General features: G+C 40.4%; 1 protein-coding gene across 16 annotated transcripts in view; it reads right to left on the reverse strand.

Moving 5' to 3' along the window:
- Positions 1-27000, reverse strand: part of ATG7 (autophagy related 7) — a 239146-nt gene that overhangs the window by 87578 nt on the left and 124568 nt on the right. Inside the window, exon 19 of one of the 16 annotated variants that reach the window (XR_007404314.1) lies at positions 3050-3132. The exons of 14 other annotated variants lie outside the window; for them this stretch is intronic. Coding sequence is in view for 1 of the 2 variants with exons in the window: in XM_049098240.1 (XP_048954197.1) it covers positions 3103-3132 (30 nt within the window). In the remaining variant the exon portion in view is untranslated. Of the gene's footprint in view, positions 1-156; positions 3133-27000 lie in introns of those variants that run through there. One more of the 16 variants, XM_049098240.1, reaches the window with a different exon arrangement.

Below are 27000 nucleotides of genomic sequence, written 5' to 3' on the forward strand. Positions count from 1 at the left end.
TGACATCAAGGGGACTGCAGCTCTGAATTAGGAGGCTCTGGAGCTGCCAGCAGCCATATATCCTATCTTGCAGAAGAGGCCTGTCTGCAGGGACAACACTTGCTCTTGTTACTCCTGAACTGCAGCTTTTCCCAACGTGGGCCTGATTGACTTTTTTTTTTTTTTTAAGATTTTATTTATTTATTCACGAGACACACACACACACACACACACACACACAGAGAGAGAGAGAGAGAGAGAGAGAGAGAGAGGCAGAGGGAGAAGCAGGCTCCGTGCAAGGAGCCTGATGCGGGACCGATACCGGGGCTCCAGGATCACATCCTGGACTGAAGGTGGCGCTAAACTGCTGAGCCACAGGGGCTGCCCCTGATGGATTTTTCTTTCAGTATTTCTGTTGATCTCTGGTAATTCAAGTTGGGTCTATTTCACTTGAAACCAACAGAGTCCTGAATAAATTTAGAAATGGTACCAGGAATGGAGAGCTGAAAGTGAGCAGAAAAGCACTGGATGAGGCAGGAGGGGAGGCTAAAAGAATCCACCATCTAGGGCCGAAAAATTCCCAATTGTGGCTATAGGCAGTAAAACAATGGGTTTATCAAGGCCAGAGCTTTAGGGGATTTAAGAAAGCACCAGATTATTGGAGGCACTGTCTACTTCTTCCGACCTTTCATAAGGGGCAAGAAAGAAATGCTTCCCTGTAAGGTGGCCTAGCCAGAAGCAGGTAAGGACGGCAGAACTAGTATATTACACTTTTGGAAGGGATGGAGGGAGATCTCTTACCCTTTTGGTCAGCAGTCTGAGTCTTTTGTGAACTGCAAAGGCTGGATTTTTTTTTTCCTCTGCAAACAGAAGCGAGCAGTTGCTACAGAAATGGTGGGCATCTGATAAATGGACAGAAATCTATGGGAGGAGGCAGGACTCTTAATAATGGTGACAGGAAGGTTCTGAACTCAAATGCAAACTAAGGGTAGGTACCAGTAAAAGTCCTTAAATTGAGTCCCAGAAGGATACACAGAGGCTCTTAAATAGCTTGGAGGCACTGGCCTCCAGCTAGGAACAGAAATCATGAGGACTGAGTAGGTTTTATTTTTTTAATTTTTAAAGATTTTATGCATGTATGTATATATGTATTAGAGAGAGATAGATAGAGAGAGAGAGACTGCATGCGCAGGCTGGAGGAGGGGCAGAGGGAGAAGGATAGAGAGAATCCCAAGCAGATGCTGTGCTGAGCATGGAGCCCAAGACAGAGCTTGATCCCATGACCCTGAGATCATGACCTGAGCTGGAAACGAGAGTTGGATACTCAACAACTGAGCCCCCCGGGTGCTCCTGAGTAGGTTTTTTTCTTTTTTTTTCCCTGTTTATTACTTATTTATTTAATAATAAATTTATTTTTTATTGGTGTTCAATTTGCCAACATACAGAATAACACCCAGTGCTCATCCCGTCAAGGGCCCCCCATCAGTGCCTGCCACCCAGTCACCCCCACTGCCCACCCTCCTGAGTAGGTTTTAATGGCTAGACCTCTCAAATTTCTAGGAGCTGTCCCCTGGATTCAGATTCCATATCTTAGAACGAGAGTACTGAATAAGATTATCTCCAAAGTGTCTCTTCAGTTTTAATCTTTTGTTTCTTGACGATTAAGTAGAAAATAAATCTTCATTATTTTCTTAAAATCACTAAGGACAATTGTCCTAATTTTAAGCATTAAATGTATAGGCAATCGTAGGGGTAAGAGACAGAACAAGTACTTCCTTGTGAGTCTTGGCTCAATTCATTGTGTGATCCATACCACATACTCCATTTCCTCACCTGCAAATGGGGATTTTAAATGCTTGTCTTCACAAGGCAGTGAGAAGGGAAAAATGAAAGTCTTGCGACTTCTCCTGAGAGAGAATTTGTTATAGAAATCCTAAATAGGATTAGGGCAAATCTCTTTCTAAATACAAAGATTAGGGCAGCCTGGGTGGCTCAGCAGTTTAGCGCCACCTTCAGCCCAGGGCCTGATCCTGGAGATCCAGGATTGAGTCCCATGTCAGGCTTCCTGGGTGGAGCCTGCTTCTCCCTCTGCCTGTGTCTCTGTCTCTCTGTGTGTCTCTCATTAATACATAAATAAAATCCTTTTAAAAAATATAAAGATTAGCCTCAAAATGACTTTATTTGGGGTTTTTCACGTCCTGTAATGCAATTTCTGACCCCAACCACTGCTCTCCGCCATTTTCATATGTCTACAGAGAATATAATTTCCCAATGGACACAGAACTGGTCTGGGGGAAATGCCAATGCTGTCTCATCCCCAGCATTTCTGATTTTCCCATTTGGTATCCTATTTCACCTGTCCAGTACTGATTCCCTATTTCCCTGGCTTTATCTTACCCAAAGATCACAGAGCCAAGCTTGTAAAACATTGACCCAATATGATGGATTAATTTCATCCTCTCCTGGGTGTATAACTGCAGTGAGACTCAAAAGAAATGACATACTAATGGTAGTGTTGTATGTATTCTGAATATGATAGTTAAATAAAAACAATGGGAGATGTCAGTCATGTCAGGTAGCTGTCAAAACACACTCCCTTACAGGTTCCATACACATGGGCTGAGTTAGGGTTTGGACTAACTGGCACCTTCTGTGAAGCCTGTCCGCTCTTCCCAGGCATAAACAGCAGCTCTTTCCTTTGTGCTCCCACACCACTTTCTAAGAATGCTTATTATTTCACTGTATAGAAATTGTTAAAATTTATAGGTCTCTGGTTAGAATAAAATTTGTGGACACAGAGACTATGACTTATTCATCTTTCTATTGTGTGTCTTGTACAAAGCAGGGATTCAATAAATTTTTGTAGAATGAATTAATGAATTGTGTGAATCACTACATCTTGTTCTCCTATTGAAGGAAAAATAACCTTAGAAGCCATGCAGTTTAGAGGGAGCCTCTGATCCTGAACTAGATCACGGATGGCAAAGACATGAACTTGTGCTTGCCCAAAGCAGAAGTTACACTCAGCCATGAACCTCTCTCTCATGACATCTGAACCAGGCTTGCAAACCTTTCTCAATACAGTTTTCCAGGTGGCCACTTCCCCTGCTGGAGCAGGCTGATTCAGCATCCCTGATGTAGATTAAAGATACCCTGGAACAAGAGGACACATGGTTGATATATGATGCTCTTCACACCAACAGTGAGATGTGCAAAGCAATGCTACACTGTTTTTGGAACTCAGGATGCTACCTTAAAACAACATAAAAAAGAACCCGTTAACTTAGAGAGAAAACAACGGATCCACCCAGTTATTAAGCTGCCTGCTTTGTAAACTGGTTATTGCTGCTATAAATGAAACATTCTTTCCTGAGATGGTTCAGAGCTGGGGAGTGGAGCTAACTGGTGGTGAGTTAAATTTCTGTAGTGATTTCAGAGACATAAGAGGAAGTGTGGTGCAGTGGTTAAGATCACAGACCTCAAAGCACTGTTCCGAACTCTCATGGTTGTTATAAGGATTTCATATCTTAACATAGGTAAGATACTTACAACAGTGTCTGGCATAGAAATACCTTAAGAGTAAGCACCAGCTGCTATTATTATATGTGGCCTGTCTAGAAGCCACCAAACAACCAGCAAAATAAGGTTTGGTCTACGTTGGCACTCTTATTCACAATTCAATTGTTTTTTTATTTTATTTTATTAACTGATAGCTATTGCTTTGATAAGCACGGCAGGATGACAAATTGAGCTTGCATTTTCCTTTTTTCCCCCTAAAGCAAATTATTACACTGGCTATTGTCAGACAAGGAGAACAAGGTAGCCCATTACCTCCCCCTTTGCCTTGGCTGCCAGGAACCATGAAGCTACATTTCATGTTCAACTTTGGAAGCTTTCCATAGTTTTAAGTATCTTAAAATAATGATATATATTTAAAAAAAATAAACTTGGCTCTTGTCCTTTCTTACTCTAAAGGTTTTTAGGTTTAATTATTTCTATGGTATTGAGTATAAGTTTCTTATATATACATTTTTCAACAGGCAGAATGTACATAAATATAAAAACATTTATTTGTCAGATTCTTGGTGAATGTCAGCCAAGACGTGTCTGAGATGATACATTTTTATGTATCACATGTACCACAATCATCTTGGAATATAGGGCAAACCTATTCTGTAGAGATATCGGAAAATGCTTTCATTGAGTTGACACTTTACTGTAAGTGATCATAATTAAAAATGTCATTCCTCCTCCTTAGCCTGAGATCACTGCCCTTAGGATAGAAAGTGAAGCTGAAGTCAGAGAAACAATCAGCTAGGCTAAAGAGAGAAAGCTTATCTTGTTGAAACCCATTCTCTTTTTCATCTTCTACCCTGGTTCACAGGGCCAAAGAGCTAATGGAACTTCAGTTCTGTGATATTTTTGGAGGGCACAGAGACCCAGAGTGGAGAGGTGATTAGCTTATAGCCGCAAAGTGCTGTAAGTAAAATCCAAACCTGAATTCTAGCCTGGTGTTCCTTCTAAAATACCAACGTGCCACTCTAGGCCACCGAAATAGAAAATGAGAAAATCTGCTTTGAGTAGCCAATTTAAGTGGAAACTCTTGAAATGTATTATTTCACTGTAGCAAAATGGAAAGCTATTTTGAAAACATCAAGGCAAAAGCTCCATGATAATCAAAGTTCTCTGGGAAATACTTCTGTTGCAAAAAATTCATTTACTGTTAAGACATTTAACATGTGTCATTTACTTAGAATTACGGAGTAATTCTAAAACTAGGAAATCAAATCACTCATTCAACCAATATACACCTACTGCTGATTTACTCTTTGCCAGGTCCAGAGACTAGACTACCTTGTTATTGAGGAGCTCAAGGTCTAGGGCAACTACTGAACACACGTGCTACTTCTGAATCTCTTAGGTGTTCATGACAGACACCACTAATTCAATATATGATCATCTTCCCTGCTGAGCCTGAAATTGGCCTCAAAAATCCTTCCCAAGAGAATCCTCCATGTGGCCATGAGCAAATGATAAGAGAGACACACAAACTTATCTATCATCTCCACACGAGGATAGGTACTATGAGCTTATTAGATACTATGCAACTGGAAATCCTTATTGTATGTGCTAGAACCCTAGTCTCCCCACTCAGAGGAGCAAAACAAAGTACACTCTTGCTTTCATTTAGCACTGACTTAACTCCTGGGTGATCAATTCTTTTAGGTACTGTAAGAGTTCTTTATAAAGGCTCACGAAAGACCAATTATGTCCCAATAAGAGGCACTCCTCTTTGGTTCGCACTTTTCCTTTCAGCCTGGGAAGCACAGCCTTCCATCTTATGTTCATCATCACCCACAGCTACCATCTGCTGCAAGAGAATCAGACAGAGGTGTTGCACTCCTTGCTCCAGAGCAGCTGCTTATCACACGTAGTGATTTCACCAACTGAGAAAAGCATCTGCTCCTGACAATGCTGCCCTAGTCTAGTTCTTCCTGCCAGCAAGAGTTTGGGAAAAAAATACTTCTGATCTTACCCTTTCAAGGTGGACCTAAAGACAGATGCAGGGCCTCTGTTTTATAAACTTGGCATCCTTTCTCTCCTTCGTTAAAGCTGTTTTCTTAGGGTCTGATCAGGGCAGAAAAAGTAGAATGATATCTTTTTCTTTTAATGGCTTTTATTATGTCTTTAAACGTTTTAATTAACAATGATACATGAATAAAGGCCTTGTGAAGCCCTGCTTTGTGGAGGTGCATTATTACCCCCACAAATGCTGACCTTTCTTGGCAGCAGGGAACAGTGCACAGTGTTGTCTGCAAGGAGACAGGTTTGAAGCTGTCTTTTCTTTGTGCCTCAAAGTACATCTCCCTCAGAATATACAAACCTGTAGGTATTGTACATTGATCATCTGCACTTGCAGGTCATTCACCTCTAATAGCTGGGGCTCGGGGAGACCAAACACTTTTGAAAAGAATATACATGCAGCACTAACAGAAAGGAGCAACATAAATTAGGCTTAACCAAGGAAGAGAATGCCACTACTTTCTACTTTCCATTATATTTCCCTGTCCTAACAGTGACCGTGTTTTTTTGTTAGGTAGATATGATGGTAAGTACTAGGTGGAGTAGAAAGGGGAAAAAAAAAAGGCTTTTTTTTCCCCTGCCCTCAAAGGTTTAAATTTCATAAGTTAGGCAAGATAATGATAATAAAATACCATGGGATTTAAATATCAGAATATATAATGATGTCCCCCAAAACAGGTACAAAACACAGAATTACCATTAACCCAGCAATTTTACTCCTACTACGTATGTACCCAAGAGAACTGAAAATGTATGTTCACATAACAGCTTGTACACAAATGTTCATAGCAGCATTGTTCATAAGTCTCCAATGGAAGCAACCTGAATGTCCAGCAGCTGACCAATGGCTCAACAAAACGTAGTCTATCCATATAATGTAATATTACCTGGCCTTAAAAAGGAATGGAGTACTGACACATGGTACAACATGGATGACCCCTGAAAACATTATGCTAAGTTGAAGAAGTCAGTCACAAAAGACCACATGTTGTAGGATTCCATTTATATGACCTGCCCAGAAAATGCAAATCTATAGATATAGACAGTAGATCAGTCATTACTTATGGAGCTCAGAGGAAATGAGGGCTGACTGCTGAGGAGTACAGGCTTTCTTTTTGGGGCAATGAAAATATTCTAAACAGATCATGGTGACAGTTACTTAACTGAATATATCAGGGACACCTGACTGGCTCAATAGTTGAGTGTCTGCCTTCGGCTCAGGTTGTGATCCCGGGGTTCTGGGATCGAGTCCTGCATAGGGCTGCCTGCAGGCAGGAGCCTGTTTCTCTCTCTGCCTATGTCTCTGCCTCTCTGTGTCTCTCATGAATAAATAAATAAATAAATAAATAAAATCTTTCAAAAACAACTCTGAATATATTTAAAAAGTTAAAGTGTATATTTTAAAAGGGTGAACTGCAGGGTATGTGAATTACATCTCAATAAAGCTGTTATAAAAAAACACAACAGTACACACAATGCTGTAGAGGCTCAAAAGAGGGATAGAGAATTTCTGGCTTGGATGATTTGAAAGAGGTATTAAAGTTTTGAGGAGAACACATTTACTGGAGGCGGGGTGGATGGATAGGAACATAGTACAAGCCAAAGGACAGAGATGCTCTGGTCTTTGAGTAAACAAATTTGGTTAAGGTGGGAGCCTTCAGTGGGAGAACTGGGGACATGAAGCTGAAAATATAGTTGTGGGGCACCTGGGTGGCTCAGTCAGTTAAGCATTTGACTTTTGGTTTTGGCTCAGGTCCTGATATCAGGGTCATGAGACTGAGCCCGATGTTGGACTCTGTGCTCAGCATGGAGTCTGCTTAAGACTGTCTCTTCCTCTTCCCTCTTCCCCTCCCCCCTGCTCTCTCTTTCTTTGTATCTCTCTCTCTCTCTCTCTCAAATAAACAAATAAATATTAAAAAAAGAAAACATAGTTGGTCTCAGCATGGGTGAAATCAGAGGGGCAGACTCTCACTCTGGTGAGGGCCGAATCCATTCAGCTCTGTGAGTGCTGCTGGCTTCCAGGTCAACAAGAAGCAGCATGCTGACAACCTGTCAGCCTCTCCCACAGCTGTCAGGGGAAATGGGTGCCATTGGAGTAAGGAATGGCTGGCTGGGAGGCTGCTTCCACTCCTCTTCAAAATGAGTAATGCTGAAGTCAGAATCTGCTTCAGATCCCCTACTCTGCGGGAGGGGATGCTGAAGAGCTGGATGTGGGACATCAAAGAGCTGAAGAGGATCACTAGGTGTCTGGGAGCTACCTGCCAGAAACTGATTTCTCTGGAACAGGGTACTTTAGTATGGCCATCATTATGGTTTGGCACGTGCAAGTCTTACTGGGTAAGAAGAAGGAATGAGCTCTGTGAGAAATTTTAGGACTTTACCTCTCCAGTGACAGCCCACTTAAAAATCAATGACTTATTTCCCAAAAAGGCTCCAGAAGTCAACAAGGCATTTTAAGTATCTTCAGTTTCCAGGTCTAGGAAATGCTAGTTGCTCTTGCATGAAAGAACATTTATACACACTTCATTTTGTATAATGTGTGGCTCCATATGGTAATTTTTTTCATTATACTACTGTGTTAGAATTTGTATATAAATCATTATACACGAGAGAAATAAAAGTTGACCTTTCATAAATCACTCCTTTCAAGTAAGCCAGACTATTGTTCTGTATGTTGTGCTATCGATCATTTCAAAACAAACATCTGCAAAAATACAGCATCCTAGAATTATGATCTGAGTCTTACATATGTTTGTATTCTCTACAGTAGCACTTTCCAATAGAACTTTGTGCAATTATAGAAGCGTTCTGTATCTGCACTGTCCAGGAAAGGAGCATTGAACACTTGCTTTGTGGATGGCATGATTTAGGAACTGGAGTTTTTATTGTTTAATTTTCATTAACTGAAATTTAAAGAGCCACATGTGGCCTGTGGCTGCCATATTGGACAGTGCAGCCAGAACAATACATTTGTTCCTCGTAAGTGTTCGAAAAGTATCTGTTCAACTGAAAGAAAATTTGTGCATAAATAAACACATACTGAGCTTCCTCTACATGCTAGGCACTATGCTAGATGTTAGATATGAGTAAAACGCTGCCCCTGAATGAGTTAAAACTCATGCAAGGGACAGCAAACTTGACCCTGATTAACTCAAGCCAAATGGGAACTTTTTGGCTCACACGCCTGGAAAGACCAGGATAATGGTGCCTTCAGGGAACTTGGCTGAGGGCTTAGAGGATAACACCATGACCATCCTCATCCTCACCCTCTCCCTCCTCAGTTAGAGTTGGCTCTTTTCCATGTGTGGTCTTCATGCTCAAATTGGCTCTCTACTCATAATTACTAGAGAACTGCCCCAGCCCAGAGCTCACATTGGCAAAGCTCCAAGCCCTGACCCCAGCCTCCTAGCCAAAGGCTCATTAGATCTCATTGGTCATGACTGGGTCAGATGCCCAGTTCTGCACCAATCATCAGACCCATGGAAATATGATGTATTGACTGACCTGGACCACAATTACATGCTGCAACCCTAAGCCAAGGGTGGAGCCAACTTCACCAGACAAACACACGGAATTAAAGTAATGTCCTAGATGGTCTCTCAGAATAAAACCAAGGTGATCATTAGGGAAGAGTAATTTTGCTAAGCAGCAAACACAATAGCCATCCATTGTAGTCTCTACTTTGAAGAGCTCAGCATCTCCCTAGGGAAATCTTTTTTTTTTTTTTTAAGATTTTATTTATTTATTCATGACAGACACAGAGAGGCAGAGACACAGGCAGAGGGAGAAGGAGGCTCCATGCAGGGAGCCTGACGTAGGACTCGATCCCCGGTCCCTAGGATCACACCCTGGACTGAAGGCAGCGCTAAACTGCCAAGCCATACGGGCTGTCCTACCTAGGAAATCTTAAAGAAAAATGCTGGTTGGTCAAATCTGCTGGTCAGATAAAGAAAATACTATCTAAAAGGTAAAGGTCAATTTGCAATGACATCTAAGTTGAAATGACAGTGTTTACTTACACAGAATTTCCTCTGATGTTTACTTTTCCACAGATAATTCCCCTAAAACCCTTGTGGGGAAGGTTACGTCTATGAAATCTAAAACATTAAGGAGGGAGCCATCAATTGACCAGGGCCTGCTGTCTGCAGCCTGACTCAATCTGAGAGTCCAGATGTCTCCTTCTGTGACCCCTTGTCACTGAGCACACTGAGGGTGTGCTAGACCTTAGAAGTCCTGACATATGTGGATGCAGGCAGAGCAGACGCAGTGCAGCCCACCCAGGGAAGGGACACACAACTGCCAGTTCACACAATGCAATATGAATTGTCTATTTTCATAAGGGCTACTCCAAGAGAGATTATTTGTGGGCAGGATGACTCACGAGAGAGACAAATGAAATTCGCCCCACAGAGAAGACAAAGAGCTTGGAACATCACTGAAATGAGAAAAATTAGCCAAAACAGCTGCAGCACTTTAGGGCCTTTTAAATAGCCTCCTTCTGTCTACTTCTCCACCCCTTTCTAGCTGTTCCCTCTCTCTCATTAAATACTGATGAGCCTTTGCTTTTGTTGGCTCTAAGGGCCAGCCGAAGCTGGGAAATAGTCTTTTTTAGCAAGCATATCTTTTTATCCCTCTGAGTTTTCTGGTATTATCTTTTGTGAGGATGATTCTGGATTACTCTGAAACTTCTTGGCTTATTTCTTGGCAGAAAAAACGTTAATAAAGCTCGTGGACAGGACTTTCTGCACTTCAGGGACATCCAGTGCTTGGGCCCCATGGCAAGAAGGCCCATGACTCTCTCTGCTCTCCCCTGGGAATCCAGAGACCTCTGAGCCCCTTCAACATCAAAGTGACCACCCCTACTTCTACTGTACATTGAATCTTCTCATTGGAGTATGGCTCTCTAGGCATAGTAGAGCTGCAGATACTCCATGCTTGGTAAAAAAGGAGAGGCTGTTTGCAATATCTTCTGTGGTTTTCCCGGATTGCTCAGTTTGGCATTTAGTGGGCCTGTCCCCTACCAGACTGGAACTGTGCCTGCGGCAGCCCGGGAAAACCATGCACTTCCAGCACGCAAGAACTGGGCCTCCCTTGGTTTGCCAACTGGCACAGAGTAGGTGCTTACTGAATGCTGGCGAACTGTGGAATATTATTGGTAACTTGGAGATTTACTGTGCATAAAAAATACTAAACAGAATGGGTCTGAACACTAATATCTGCAATTCTTACTGTTCCAATAAAGTGTTCAGCTCTTTGACTACCCTGTAAACCTCAGTCCCCCAATCTTAACAAATTCTCAACCCTAAAGTGACTTAACTTTAAAACACTTTTTATTATGGATCTCAAGCTAGTTAGCTGATTCTCCAGTCCTCAAGGGCTAACTCCAAAGGACTCTAGTAGATCAAACTGGCATAAATTAATTTGCTTTTCAGAATGCCTCTAGTCTTTTCCCTACTATAGTTTCAATTCATGTCTAGTGGGTCTTTTAGTGAGTTTCACTTTCCCATTCATTTTTAAATGGAGTTTGAGATAAATAATTCACATAACATACAATTCACTCATTTAGTGTGTAATCCAGTGATTTTAGTATATTCACAGAGTTGTGCAACCATCATCACGATAGAATTCCAGGACATTTCATCATCTCCAAAAGAAACCCAGCACCTATTAGGAGTTATTCCCCTATTTTGTCCCAATGCTCCCCTTCTTCCTAACTCACCACCCCTACCAGCTCCTGGCAACAACTATCAATCTACTTTATGTCTCTATAGATTTGCCTATTCTGGATATTTTATATAAATTGGATATCATTCATTTTTTTTAAAAAGACCCCTTATTGTATTTTCTATGTATGAGCTCTCACACTGTGCTGGAATCACAGGCTTAAGTAAAATCTAATGCCTGCCTTCTAGTTACTCACAGTTCAACAACAAACAATTGCTGAGCCCAGAACTCTCAGCGTTTCCTCTTGGGCACAATAGCCACATACATATTAGCCGGCAGAGGCTTTTGTACCAGTGAGATACTCAGGCCAAAATGTCCATCACTTCCCTTTGGGTTCAACTCTATTGAGTAGATGGTGCCCAGTACTCCATCTCATGTGCTGACCAGGCCTACAGATGTCTACTTTATTCCTATTTAATCAAGCACCTGTAACTGACCTGACCTTTTGAAAAGATTCTGTCTTTGGCAAAGACTCAGAAGTTTGGGGGTGTTTTTAAATGCACCCAGGTTGTCTTTTTCTTTCCAATAAAATCAAAGGAATAGAGAATAAATGGATGGTTACCAGAGGGACAGTGGGTAGGAGATGGGTTAAATAGGTGATGGGGATTAAGGAAGGTACCCCTGGTGATGCACACTGGGTGATATATAGAAGTGTTGAATCATTATGTTTTACACCTGAAATTTAAATTACACTGTATGTTAACCATAAGGGAATTAAAATACACACACATGCACACACACATACATGCACACACACACACACACACACGCATCAAAGGAATATTTTTCTCAAGTTTCTAATAAGGTATTTGGGATTTTCCTGTGCAATAATGATTGTATTTAGCATATCCGAGGGTGGAGGGATATAGAGGTCTCTCTGCAGATCTTGAAAATAAGGTTAGCTTTGCAGAATGGAATGAATAAGAACTGACATACCCTGGAGGAAATCAGCCATGTGTGGAAGTTAGTCATCTGAAGAGACTAGAAAAGCAGTTGAAGAGATTGGGAATTTCCATCTTCAATCAAAGTTACAAAGGAGTGATATCAGAAGATACATTTTAATTAAGAAAGCTACAACCTACATAACTCTAAAATATTATTTATAGATAGTAAAGGGTCCATGTGGATTTTGAAAAAGTCTCAGAATTTGTGCAAGAATTTGTTCATGTCTCCGCTACTGTCCAGAAATTAGCAGGCTCTCCAGTGGAGCGATCATGAAATCTTCAGATTACCAACTGTCTCCCCAGGTACACATGGGGAGTGGCAGACAAAACAAATTAAACAGCCTCACTTATACATTAATATCTTATGAGTCTGGCTGTTAGAAATTAGACCCCGAGAGTCTTCAAACTTTGGCAAAAACTGGTTTCTGACTAGATAAGGTAGGACCCATATACTATGATGATTTACCAAAGCAAAATCTGGAGAACAGAAGTTTGGGAGGTGTGAAAACCATGGCCAAACATACAAAGGCCTGCCATTTAGAAGAGGGATACAACTAGCTATAGGCAGGCCCAACAGAGCAGTAGTTAAGAACACAGGCTCTGGAGCCAAACTACTTGGCTCCAACACTTACTAGCTACATGAACTTGGACAATTTAGCCTGTATACACCTCAATTTCCTCCTCTCTATAAAAAGGGGTTGTGAAGATTAAATGAGATAATCCAAATAAATGCTTAGTATGACATCTGGAACACAGTAAGTTCTTAGATGTTAGCCATCATATCATCACTTTCCAAAGAAGACAGACCACCCTGTGAGATGGGGAGCCCCCGCAGACTTCAATTCAAGGCAGAGATTTGTCAACTGAGGGCCAAATACAAACTTGCTGCTGCTGAGCTTACTTCAAGCCCTGGACTTCTGATTAGCTCCTATGCCCCTCAAGCTCCTACATACAATCCAAAACAAAAATGCTCTCTCAGGGGCTGATGTGTTGTTCATGTAAAACTGCCTTTTTGGGCATTCAACCCATGTATACCTTATGTGCAAAGCAGCTGTTAGTCAATAATAATAAGGGGGAAAAGTGGTCCTTGCCCTCAAGAAGCTCAACATCTAACTGAAAAGAGGATCAGAAAACCACACAGTGACACAGACACATATGTTGGATTTAGGCCAACCATATACTTGGTGCTTAAGTTTTTATTAGCCATAACCAAGAGAAAGCTCAGGGAACTCTATTCTATGGAACATAACAAGCCTGTTATACTGAACTAAATTCAATCACATTCTCTCTCCAACTCTTAGTCTCCTTCTCCATCTCTCTTTCTCTCCCCCCCCCGCCCCCTTCCCATTCCCTTCAAGGTATAGCAAAGTAGTATGATGGCTCTAGGACCGCCTAGTCTCAAATTCTCAGGCTCATGTGCTGGCCAGCCCATGGCAACAGCTGGTGAAGGTGGAAAAGCTGCTTCCATGTTGCAAGTTCACACAGGACTCCTTGGCAGGACACTGAAGGCTAATTTTTATTTTTTACTACTGTTTGAATTCCCTTCTGCCTCTTATCTGTAAGTTCAGGGAAGAAAAGGAAAGTGGCCTTTCTTCCTCATGTGGCACAGGCAGGTTCTCACATATTTATTGACTGAGGCAGGTTCCTCCCATGGTTATTACAAGTAACATCTGTAAGGAAAACCACCCATCCCTAGTCTCCTAAAGACTCCTAAAGTCTCCTCTCCCAACCCTGATGGTTTCTTTTTGTGACATTCTAACCAGAGTTCCGGGCTTCTTTTAGGTTCCACAGGAATGTGTGGCTGCATTTTAAGTATATTCCTTTCCTGTAAAATGTCAGGTAGGGAGAGAGGCCCCTGGGGTCTGCCTTGCATTTTGTGGACAAACACCCGGGACCAGGGAACACCAGGAGGCTCCATTCATGTTGGAACAGTCACCAGTTTACTGATTACTCTGTTGCCTCAAGAAATTCATAGCACCTTCGGGCAAAGGAACAACAGTGTGGTGTTTATTGAAATCTACATCTGGTAGCAATTTGTTCAACAGCAACCAGCTTCCCCCCCCTCCTTTTCTTCAGTCAAATAATCCACAGGGGCCCATAATACCCCACAACTGTTCATTTGTGCGAGGCCTGTATTGTGTCGTTTATGTTCCTAATTACAGACCTGGGTTTATCAACAAGTTGCAGCATGGTAAGTAATTTTTTAGACTGCAGAGGAGAGTAAAGGCCCATGTGTTGAGGCAACGACACTGTTACTGACCGTCACCATCTGGACTGAACAATGAAGTGGCACACTGGTCCCGGTCCTCAGCTCCTCTGCCCACACTTGGTCAGCAGAGGCAGCCAGAGCACATCCCTTCCCCACCCAAGGAGGTGCGGCCTCACCATGGTATGTGGGAACTTGGGAGAAGGAACAACAGAGTGTTAACCTAGAATTAGACATTTGCGTACTAGAGAGCAAGGGACAATCCTTGTGCTTCAATTTGGGAGAAAAATTCTTTCCCCCTTTGGAGGCTGGTTGTGAGAGAGACTGAGCAGCTAGTTTGTAAAGGACTCAATGAATAAAGAGCTCTTAGGGTATCTGTGGTCTGATGAGAAGATGAGGTAAATTTAGAAACCAGAGTAAGCTGAGGTTGGGGTTAAATCTGGGGAGCTGAATTTCAAAATTTGCAACAAAGTTGCTGATGTGAAATTGCTAATAGAAAAGCAGAACTGTTTAGGGAGGAGAACAGACAAAAGAGCAGACTTAAGAATAAAATGGATGTCTCTATATATGCCTGCACCTACCACACCCACATCAGGCCCTCCTTTGGGGAGGACGATGCTGCTCTCCCACTAACCACCCGGTTCTGAGGGATGCCACCAATCCCCACACCCTGCCTGTGGCCCAGGCTGGCCAATCACAGCAGTGCAGCCCTGTCTATTGCAAGTGGTCCAGAGAAGGCATGTGACTCAAGCCTGGTCAGTCATAGTTTGTGTCCCAGGGGTTTCCTTTTGGAGCCATTGGAGAAGATATTCCTAAAGGAAGAATAAGATTTGGAACTGCCTGAGAATGTGTTTTTTGCTAAACAGAAAAGAAAGAGAACTTGTTGGCGGTGAGAGAAAATGGTGCCAACAAATAGGGAATAAAGATGAGCAATAAAGAGAAAGATGGCTGTGACATTAAACCCCTCTATGTCGAGTCCCTGAAGCCAAGATTCCATGGCCTACCTACACATTCTTCATATATGTTAAAGCCAATTTGAGCTTTTGGTTTCTGCCATCACAACCAGGGTCTAGGTGGCTACCAAAGGCTTTTCTCTGAATGGTTGCTATGATGACCAACTGAGTAAATGCAAGCAAACACTCTGAAAAATACAAGTGCCACACAAGTGCCAGGTATTGATTGCATGCAATCACACATTATGAGAGGCAGGTGGGCACAAAAAAACAGGGCTCATGGACACCAGGAAAGGGGTTTCTTAAAAAGACTTTTTGTTTGGGGAACTTTTGAAGACACACAGAAGTACATGGAATGGTATAATGCCCTCTCGTGGTACTCCTCTCAGCCCCAATAACCACTGACCCACAGTGCAATCCAGGAGAGCAGTGGTTTTGACCAACTCTTCTTGGAGCACAGCTGGTTCACTCTGTGCCTTGGTTCCAGGCCTGAACAGCTCCTTGTCTGACTGGAATTGAAAGTCTGGCTTCTGGCAATGGGATAGGATCTTACAGAAAAAGCCAAATGTCAGGAATTAATGAGTTCAGCCTTATCAGGCTGTACTTAGCCCAGACACCATAAGTAGACATATGCTCATTCTAAGGCTCATTTATAATTTCTTAGCATTGTCTTTGGATGTGTATTTTGTCATGACAGGTGTCAATGAAAGAAATTCTATTTAGTGTTGCATGTAAATCAGCTACAAAAAAAATTTTTTTTTTTGAACATTGACACTACCTTTCCTTTGTGGACTAAATTTTAGGAGTTTCCTCTTTTTTTTTAAAAAAAAAGATTTATTTATTTGAGAAGAGAAAGACAGCACAAGCAGGCAGGACACAGTGAGAATCTCAAGCAGACTCAGCACTGAGCACAGGGCCTAATGCAGGGCTCAATCTCACAATCCTGAAATAATAACCTGAGCCGAAACCAAGAGTGGGACTCTCAACCAACTGAGCCACCCAGGCTCCCCAAGTTTCCTCCTCTTTATAACTCATTTACAAAAATAGATTATAGTTTGACAGAGAAATAGTCCCCTGGCATGACTAATTTAGGGAACACACAGAAGGATGACTCAAAACTATTTTATCAATATCATGCAATGTTGGGTTGGAAGGGATATAGAAATCTCTAATCCAATTGACTCAGACTTTCTAGTAGAAGTATGCTCTAAACATCGGTATTACTGAAAAGACAATTCTAATAGGCAGCCAGGGTTGAGAAGCACCTCTCTAATCCAATTTCTTTATTTAGTATATGAGGACACTAAGTCCCAAAGATATGGGACTCTAAGACAAATAGCTCATCTGGGATTAGAATGCAGGTCTCTGGGCTCCATTGTGTTTTTCAAGGAAGTAACTAGATCACCCTATTTTAATAGGATGTGTTTTAACAAGAGTTACCTAAGTGGAACATACAAGAATTTTTAGAGTTGAAATAGAGAAATAAACCATCAGGGAAGAGGAATCCAAATAAGTAATAAACACAAGCTGTTTAACCTCACTGATAATTAAGAAACTACACATTTTTTTTTTACAAAGCATAATGTAATATTGTTATACATCTAACAGATTGGGAAACATTTTAAAATATCATAGTACCAGGATTTTGGCAAGGATATGCAGCCACAGAAATTCCTATATACTACTAGTAATCATTTAAATTGGTATAATTGCTCTGAAAGACAGTTTGCCATGATCTAATAATGTTGAAGATTCACATTTTCCATGACCCAACAATTCTGATCTTAGTTATAAAACCTAGTACATGCATTTTCAATAGGGGTAGTATTATTCCCACAAAAGAACAAAATTTAATTTTTGATAGGTGAAAAAATCTTGGGCTATCACAATGGCTTGTGGCCCCGCCACAAAGCTCAGCTCTACTCAACAAAACCCTACTCTTTAGGATTAATTAACTTAATTTAAATTTAAAATTTTCAGTTTAAAATTAATTAAGCGGGGATCCCTGGGTGGCTCAGCAGTTGAGCGTCTGCCTTCCGCCCAAGGTGTGATCCTGGAATCCTGGGATCGAGTCCCACACCAGGCTCCCTGCGTGGAGCCTGCTCCTCCCTCCGCCTGTGTCTCTGCCTTTCTCTCTCTCTCTGTGTCTCTCATGAATAAATAAAATCTTTAAAAAAAATTTAATTAAGCCTTCTTCTTAGGAGAGGTGATAAAGGAAAAAAGGTTGAGAAACACTGACCTAGAGAAATGTTGCACATGTAGCCCAGGAGATAGATAGGTAAATAGACCTATATAGATAGACAGATATGGACATATAGATAGATTGATCGATATATATATATATATATATATATATATATATATATATATATATATATAAAAAACCTCAACACTCCAACCCACACTCTTTATTATAGTACAAAACTGGAAGGGCTACAGGTATTCATCTACAGTAGAATTGGAAAACTACACCATATGTAAACTACAGAATAGAATATAGCAATGAAAAGGAACAAACTTTGGCTGCACACAACATGAGTAACCTTCACAATGGTGAGCAAAAGCAGCAAGACACAAAAGATCATATAAGACTTATTTCCATTTATACAAGGTCAAAGTCAGGCAGGCAAAGTGAATTATACTGTTCATACACCCAACTGAAGCTGTCAAGAAAGGCAAGGAAATATCACAAGAGTTAGTAGGGCATTTACCTTGAGGGCTGTGATCCAGGAAGTCAAATATGAGAGGGGAGAAAGGAAACACTGTATTTTTTTGATCTGGATGTGAATATGATAATCATTCTCTTGTATACATAATGCTTTATGCTTTCTTCTGGCTTATGTGATAGCTCATTTGAAAATATTAAGACATAAAAGAAAAAAGCAGGGGGAGAAATCTCTTGATCTTCGCCATTTTCATTTTCCTTAAAGCATTGTTTGGATCCAGTTAGTCTTCTGCTCACAAGTAATAATACAAACCACCCCAAATGTACATGGTGCTTTCAGACTTTCATTTACAGAATCTCATGTGTACTCCAGCATTGGGAAGAAAAGAGTCAGAAACCACTCCTCAGAGGAGGTTGGTACTTGAATTGGAAGAACCAGCAGGAACCAGAGAGACTCCATGGGTAAGGAAACAGGACTTTACCAGAAGGACCAGCTCGACCAAGTCTGGAATGGGGAGAAGGCGGGGCAAGGGAACAGAAGTACACACAACAGAACTACAGTGAACACATGGAAGCATGGGAGAGACAAAGCTATTCAACTGTCCTTTTGAGGAGTTAATTTCAGAATAGGTAAGAATATTCTTTTAAAGATCACAATTAATTGAGAAGTTGTAACTTTTTCATATTAAGGGGTTTTACCCAGATTTATTTGAAAGTTAATGTGTATTCTTATACCTGAATTGAAATCAAGTAGTTTTTTACAGGTTCTTGTATAACAAAACTGTCTGTTGCTAATGTCTTTGATACTCAAGATCCAGTTAATACAAATTATTTTAAGGGTTAATGATTGTTTAAAGTTTAATTCAAGACATTCATGTTCAAAGGTCTACGATATATCAAGAAAAATTTTACTTAAAAAACTATGGCAGTTTTCCATTTGGTTCATTTGCAGTTAGCTTACAGGAACTGATGCTTATATTATATTTCTAAGATTTCAGAGCACATTATAACACCAACTTGGTGGGGGTACGTATTATCCCATTTTACAGATATAGCCCAGACAAGAGGAAATGATGCAATTAGAGGCAGGACCAGGCAAATTCCTACTCTTCAAGACTCAAAGCCTGTCTTTCCTTCCATGAGAACACTATGTTTCTAGGCCCATGCTGCTAAGGGCTGAAGGGAGCTAGGCTTAGTATCATTTCAGCCTAGCATTCATGGTATTAAAGTATAAGCTTTTCATATACTATATATTTTCTATTTTATATACCACATGTTTTCTAGTGAAAATAAAAGAGAAAGGGGAAGGAGGGAGCAGAGTATAAATAAACCAATCAATATTTGAGTTTGGAAAGTTGAAATACTTATCTCTAAAAACTTGGTATTGAACTGCTGCTTTAAGACATCAATTCAATGCTTAGAACTGTTAGTTTGACAAAGAGTATCATCAATGTTACATATGTATATTTTATGAAAATAAAATATCAAAAATCTTTTTGAAGATTTTTAAAACTTTCTAATAAAATGCTAAGCAGAATCAGGTATGCCTGAGATTACAGTAAGATAAATGCAAAGACCTTAAGTTTAGTGGCATAATTAAAAATAAATCAATCCACAGCAGTTTAATATACATGTAATTAGAAACTCAATGACTTTTGTTTTGTGACAATAAAAATCTAAATATTTCTAGTTTAGCACTGATTGTTTTTAACCAGATGCTTGAATAAAGACAAATAGGGACAAGCCTTTAATTTCTCTTTACAAATTAGGAGAAAAGTAAAGGCCCAGAAGAAACAAGTTGTCTCTTATCTGCACTTTTCCCATTGGTTAAGTCTGGAGATGGAATCATGAATGAGTAAAATCTCATTCCCACAGATTTTAAGATGCCAGGCTGTTCTTAAAGACAGTTCGAGAATAAGAAAGCACAGAGAGGCTGGCTGACCAGGCTCCAGGATGGAACAGTGAAAGAAATTATGCTATTCAAGAATGCAGTTGGGAGGAAACAAAAAGCAAACTACTCTTTGAAACTGCTCAATCTGAAAGCAGAGGCACCCTTAGTAAAGCAGAACACATCTGTATCTTCCTGTCTGCTCTCAGGTACATGAAGCATATTGTAAACCTGAAGATGTAGATTTAACAGTGTCCAGTCAACTTAGCAAATCCATTCACTCCTCTGAGCTGTAAAATGTAAGGTCTAGGGCATCAAAGGCTAGGTACAAAAGTTCCATGAGAAATACAGATAACATAATCAGTATTAATTGCTGTCTCTCTTGGTACTTTTTTCATCAGTGATCTCGGATGCTCCTGTGCCACAGCCCATTCTGGAATGCCTTCTCACATTCTCCTCTCATACACTTGGAGAGCCAACCTCCAAGGATTAGTTCAAAATCTAACTCTTGCCTGGAGCACTCTCTGTATCCTATGCTCTTGAAATCTTGCAGGACTTACTGTACCATGTGTCTAGCTCTCTGTGCACACCTACTGCCTCACAGCCTCATCTCTTCTACTACCCTAACTATGCCACGTCAGCCACCTGAAGGCCTGGTGTGTACCTCTTTGAATCCCCACACCGCCATGAACTTGACAAGGGGTCAACATTTGTTGACTGACAGAAGCCATGATTAAACCCCAATAATACTTAATTTAAAAACAATATACACCTTAAAATGTCTCACATCCCTTCTCTCCTTGCTGTCCCACAGTTAATGGCAAAGCAAGATGGATCAAAACTAAGATCTTAGAGCCAAGAGTCAATTTAATTTTACAGTATCAAAACATGGAAACCCCCCAAATTCAAAATAGCAGCTGTTATGTTTGCAAATGAGAAGGGTCAGCTGTAAAAATATAGCCCCTGAAATAATGGTCACAGGGCAAACTGCAGGAACATCTCCCCAGGACCCTCTATTGCTGATACAGTCAAGAAGTCAGGGTCAGTGGGGCCCCGGGCCAGGGGCTCTCCTCTAACCCCCACTTTCTTTCTTTTTTTTTTTTTTAAAGACTTTATTTATTTATTCATAGAGACAGAGAGAGAGAGAGAGAGAGAGAGAGAGGCAGAAGACAGAGAAGCAGGCACTATGCAGAGAGCCTGACATGGGACTCGATCCAGGGTCTCCAGGATCACGCCCTGGGCTGCAGGCAGCACTAAACCGCTGCACCACCGGGGCTGCCCTAACCCCCACTTTCTCTGTCTCAGACTACATCTTGAAAAACTGCTACTACCCAACAAAATGCATGACTTTATCTAATTGTGTTTATAATTCAAAGGCATATATCTGTCAAAAAGAGCTTCTGGCTGGATCAGGCTAACCAGTATTCCATTCCACTCTGAGACAACAGAATTCAGAAAAACCAGCTTGACAGATCAATGTAAGCTCCCGTCTTAAATGTTTAATTTCTGTTTGGCTTTACAAAATATCGAAAAAAGCCTTCACAGTCCTGTGATCACCTCCTCAAAAGCCTTAGGCATTGGGTATCCCCATGGGAGGATGAAGAGGCACCCACTACTCAGGGCTGGTTGGCTATGGAGGCTGTCTCAGACCAGGATGCCAAGGTGATACCTAGAGATACCTCACCAGGAAGAGGCCTGTCTAGAGCAGCAGAAGCTCTGGGGTATTCTACCTAATAGGAGAACTGTATTTTCCTTTTAGAAATCAAGGTGTTAAGAGTTTAGAGATAAGATCAAGCTTATATACCAAGTAACGGACGCTTAATTTTTATTTTTATTTATTATTTATTTTTAAAAGATTTTACTTATTTATTCATGAGAGAGAGAGAGAGAGAGGCAGAGACATAGGCAGAGGGAGAAGCAGGCACCCTGTGGGGGGCTGGATGTGGGACTCAATCCTAGGACTCTGGGGATCACGACCTTAGCTGAAGGTAGACGTTAAACCATTGAGCCACCCAGGTGCCCCTTAATTTTTATTTTTTAAAACTTTTAAAGTATAACGTTACAAACTTGTGGGGGGAAAAAAGCAAATAATGGTTTGAAAGGTACTTTAAAAATTTTGTGGACTACTGGGAAAATAGGAATACATACTGGCTTTTAGATGCCATGATGGAATTACTGTCCATTATTCTGTGATATAATGGTATTCTGCGTATATGAAAAGAATAACTATTCTTAGGTGATTCATGCTAAAAATTTAGAGGTGAGGTATCATTGTATGTGGGACTTGCTTTCAAATGGTTCAGGAAAAGAGAAAGTGTGTGGGTGTGTTTGTGATGTGCTGTGTGTATGTACTAGCCATAGTGCAAGACAGGGTGAAATAAGGTGAGCAGAGACTAAGGCCTGGAAAATGGAGGCACAACAAAAATGGGAACAAAAATCACTATCATATTTACACAAAGTTCATTTCTACAAACAATGAGCTAACATGATCTGACAGCCTGTCACAACAGAAAATCAACACTGCCCTTAGAAGCCAGAGAGAGAAAAGGAAAGAAGGAAGCACACAGAGTCCTAGCTATGTGCACTGGGGCTCCATGCTGTCTTTCTCTTCTCTTGGTTAAACTCCTTTATTGAGATATAATTCACATGCCATACAATTCACCCATTTAAAGTGCACAACTCAGTGGCTGCAGTATAGTCACAGCTGTGCAAGCATCACCATAATCTAAGATTAGAACATTTTATCACCTCCAGAAGAGATCCATATGGATTTTTAAATTCTGGACATTTCATGTAAATGAAATCCTGTAATATGTAGCCTTTGGTGACTGGCTTCTTTCACTTAGCAGGTTCATCTGTGTTAAAATATGTGTCAGTAGTTCTTTTCTTTTTATTGTCAAATAATATTCCAGTATTTTCCAGTCTAACACCTACATTTTATTGATCCATTCACTAGATGGACCTCTGGATTGTTTCTACTTTGGGGCTATTATACAAGTAAACAATGCTGTTACGAGCATCAGTGTGCATCTTTTTGTATGAACAAATGTTTTCATTTCTCTGGGTTATATACCTTGGGGTGGAATTGCTGAGCAATATGGTAACTCTGTGTTTAACTCTTTGAGGAACTGTAAGTGGCTGCACCATTTTACATTCCTACTAGCAATGTATGAGGGTTCCAGTTTCTCCACATCCTTGGCAACACTTACTGCTGTCTTTTTGATTATAGCTACCCTAGTAGGTACAAAGTAGTATCTCAGTGGTTTTGATTTTCATTTCCCTGATGGCTAATGATGCTGACATTCCTTTCATGTACTTATTGGATATGTGCATATCCTCTTTTGAGACATGTCTATTTAAATCCATCGCCCAGTTTTTAATTGGGCTTATGTCCTTTTATTACTGAGTTTTGAAAGAATTTCCAGTAAGTTCTAGATATCAGTTCCTTACCAGATATATGACTTGCAAAAAACTATTTAAAGCACAAAGTTTCAAATTTTGATGTACTCCAATTTGTCTCTTTTCTTTTGTTAGATACCTTCTTATTTAATGCTCACAGCAGTTGTGAGGAGCAGGAATTATTGATCCCATTCTATAAATGAAGAAAATGAAACTCCGTGAAATCAGGCAAATGACCCAAGGCTCCTGCAGAACCCCACAGGCCTCCTGCTCATGGTCTTGCCCCACACAATGCACATGGCTGAAAGGCAGCAGTCTTGGTTATTTGGCGAAGCTGTAATATGGACTCAGATCCTTTGACCAGGTCACGGTTCAGGCTACTCATTTACTCTATGAGTATTATAGTGTAATGTGGTTTATTGTTAAAGAAAATGCTTGAATATTATACATTCAACATTCTGAAGATGTTATCATTACTTAAGGGCTTTCGAGATCATCTTTGGAAGCTGTACCAAGAGGTTGTGAGTGGCAGATTCAAGGAACACACTCGATTATGGTGTGGGGAAACTTTGGTTTAGGTTTATAAAGAAGCCAAAAGTCCAGGGCATCAAGGCGGACAATGAGGTGAGTTATGATGCTGGCTTACATCATATTGAATTTATATATACTGCTACATTTACCAATCAACATAAGGTATGAGAAATGTTATGATATGGCTCAAATAGATCTAAATCTCTAAAGAATCCAACAACAACAAAAAATGCCTCTAGCCATGACAACCCAGATAGGACAGATAACAGTGAATAGTTATAAAATGTATAAAAAGTAATCATCTTGATACATTTTAAAACATTTTGACATAAAAATTTGGCCATCTCTTTTCTTCTTGGTCTCACCAGCTATATTTGAAACAAAACCACTGGATTATTAGAACTAAAAAGAATTTCACATATGGCTCAATTCCTTTAAAAAACTGATAAACAAAATTTTCAAGTTTTGAATATTTATCCCAATACTCAGGAGAACATGAGGAGAACAAGGACTGAAATTTATAGAAGGATGCAGTACCCATATTCTATTTCTTAATATTTGCCATTTTAACTCTTCTCTTAGCATTTATGATTCTCTTCTTCTCTCCCCCATAGATCTCTAAATGGATTATACCATCCAAGACTGCTCTTTGGAAGGGTGGGGACTCTACCCAAACTTCATCGTTTATCCTCCAATTGGATCCTTCTCCAACACCAACTTATCTAAACATCTCAAATCTATGTAGATAACTCTGACAGCAAATAAAAGGGATTCATTTTATAAACTGAGTTCTGAAGGGATACTGCCAAGCCTTATTTCAAAAACCAGGCTCTTATTTCCAATCTAAGAATTAAATGGCTTTCTGCCTGCTGTTTCTGCCTTTCTCAAATTAGGAGAGAAGGCCAAGGCTGTGTCTCAAGGGATTGCTTCATAAGGTAAAACCAAAGCAGGATACAGTCTGAGGATTGGCCAGTGCAGGTTGGAAGTGGGCTAGCAGAAGACTGTGGGAAAAGCAAACTAGGTTCATGAGCAGGCTAGGTCAGTCCCCACAGCAATTTCTCTCCATTGGAAACAGGTCTAAGTGCTGACATGGGGGTTTCCCACAGCTTCTACTGGCCTCCAAAAGCATATTTGTCATCAGAGGTTCTTGATGAAGCTGTACATAAATATCTGACTGTTGTTAAATACAAAACAAAACAAAAAAATATTCCACAGGAACCAAATCAAAACCATCTGTGAGGGGGTGAGGCCAAAAACTCAGTGTAAGTGCAAAAGGCCCAGCAGAAACACTTGTTAATTGTGTTATTTACTTTGCTGAATAGTAAATTGTCATGCCAATGAAGTCATATCACATGACTATAATGTTTTTCATATGACTTTCCTGCTATGAGAGAAATGGGCACTTTATTTTCCAGAATTCTGAATTCTGTAGTAGATGAGTCAGAACCTGAGTTTTAATTCAGAATCAACCCTTTGGCTCAGCCTTCTTTATTTCTGCCAGCCTGTTCATGATTTTACATCTTTGTTATTGTTGGCATTCAACTATTTTTTAATGATCATTCGTTAATCTCTGATTCTGCAGGAAAAAAGTTCTGCTTAGCAAACACTTGACAAAGATGTAAATTCTATTAATGAAGTGCTGTAACTGCAATCCTAAAATCGTAACTGCATGACACAGCATCAAATATTGATGACACAGTCAAGGCAAGGGAAGAAAACATAGCCTAAAAGTAATCCTGGAGTCACGTAACTTGCAAACCTTTAAAAATGAGAATAAAGTATTTTGGGGAAATTGGGTTATGAAATTTTGTTATTTGAATTTCTCAAGGATATAGCTTGCTTTATTACCTCTCTTATGAATCGGTCTTTTCTCTCTAGATGGGGTTTGAAAATTATTTGGCATTTCCCCCAGCACAATGTTGAACCTACAGTTGGAACTAATTCAGTACATGTGAACAGGTACTTGATGAAAAATAACCCTAAAAAGATTAAGTCACAGCAAATTTTATGAAAAGATGGCTAAGTAATTTGTGTGTTTGATTTACACTGAGCCTTTCTTCAACAAATTCAGCAGTTTTAAAAGCATCTGGTGAGCACTTCAACAGCTTCATGACTTGGATATCTTGTACTTTGTCAACTTTAAGGCCATTTCCTTTTATTCCAACTGGAATAAACAGACAGGGATAAGCAACAGGGAACTCTGGTTAATCTCCAAGTATCCAAACCCATTCTCAAAAAGTAAGGATCAGAAGTTTGCAAAATTCCTATTTGGATAGCAACATTTTAAGAGGGCAAAAGCTGAGGGGGGTGGGGGGCTTTTCTCCATAGGGCCTTCTAATACCTCATGGGTAGAATGTAACTATAATTTGGCAGATTGATGGACTATAGACTAAGGACTGTCTCCATCCAAGACCTCTTCTTTAGGAGACGTAACATTAGCAAAAACATTTATGAGAGGAGTATTTTTAATTTTTTAAGCTACAACTCAAGACAGTCAATCTATCACACACATTCCTCATTTAAATACTAGCTCAATAGCTTCTCGTCACTGCACTCAGTGAAACAGGATAATTTTCTTTACCAGCTAAATCCATCTACCAGACTCCCTCTTTTTCCCCAGGCTCTATCACCATCCTATCTCTAATACCATTCATTTATGCCATTACCTCAAAATCACCATTACCCCCAAATAAACTCGTCTTTGTAAGTTTGATCTGTCTGCCCCTCCCTTGGCCCCATCACCACATTCACAGTCCCTATTTTGCACCTTACACCTCACCCCTCCTCCAACAGAAACCAACCTGGTGATTTGTCTGTTAATTTCAATCTCAACAGCACTGTGGTAACAATAGTAAACTAGCCTAAAATAATGACAATCATCTGGGGGCCATTTGATGATGGAAGAAAGGTGGGTGCGAAAAACTGGGTTGCATTAGTCAATCTCACTAAATCTGGGTGATTGTCTCAGAATATATCTTCAAATCCATTATTCCTGTGTTCCTTTCTATGAAAAGAAAGGGATTTATAGTCTCTAGTAGGATCAGCTCTGCATTCTTCCTTTAGAAAGGGTCTATATTTTGGGAGATAGACCACAGGTGTTAAAGGATAGGGGATTGTTTAATAGCATC

This window comes from Canis lupus, chromosome 20 (assembly GCF_003254725.2).
Source record: "Canis lupus dingo isolate Sandy chromosome 20, ASM325472v2, whole genome shotgun sequence".
NCBI classification, from domain to species: Eukaryota; Metazoa; Chordata; class Mammalia; order Carnivora; family Canidae; genus Canis; species Canis lupus.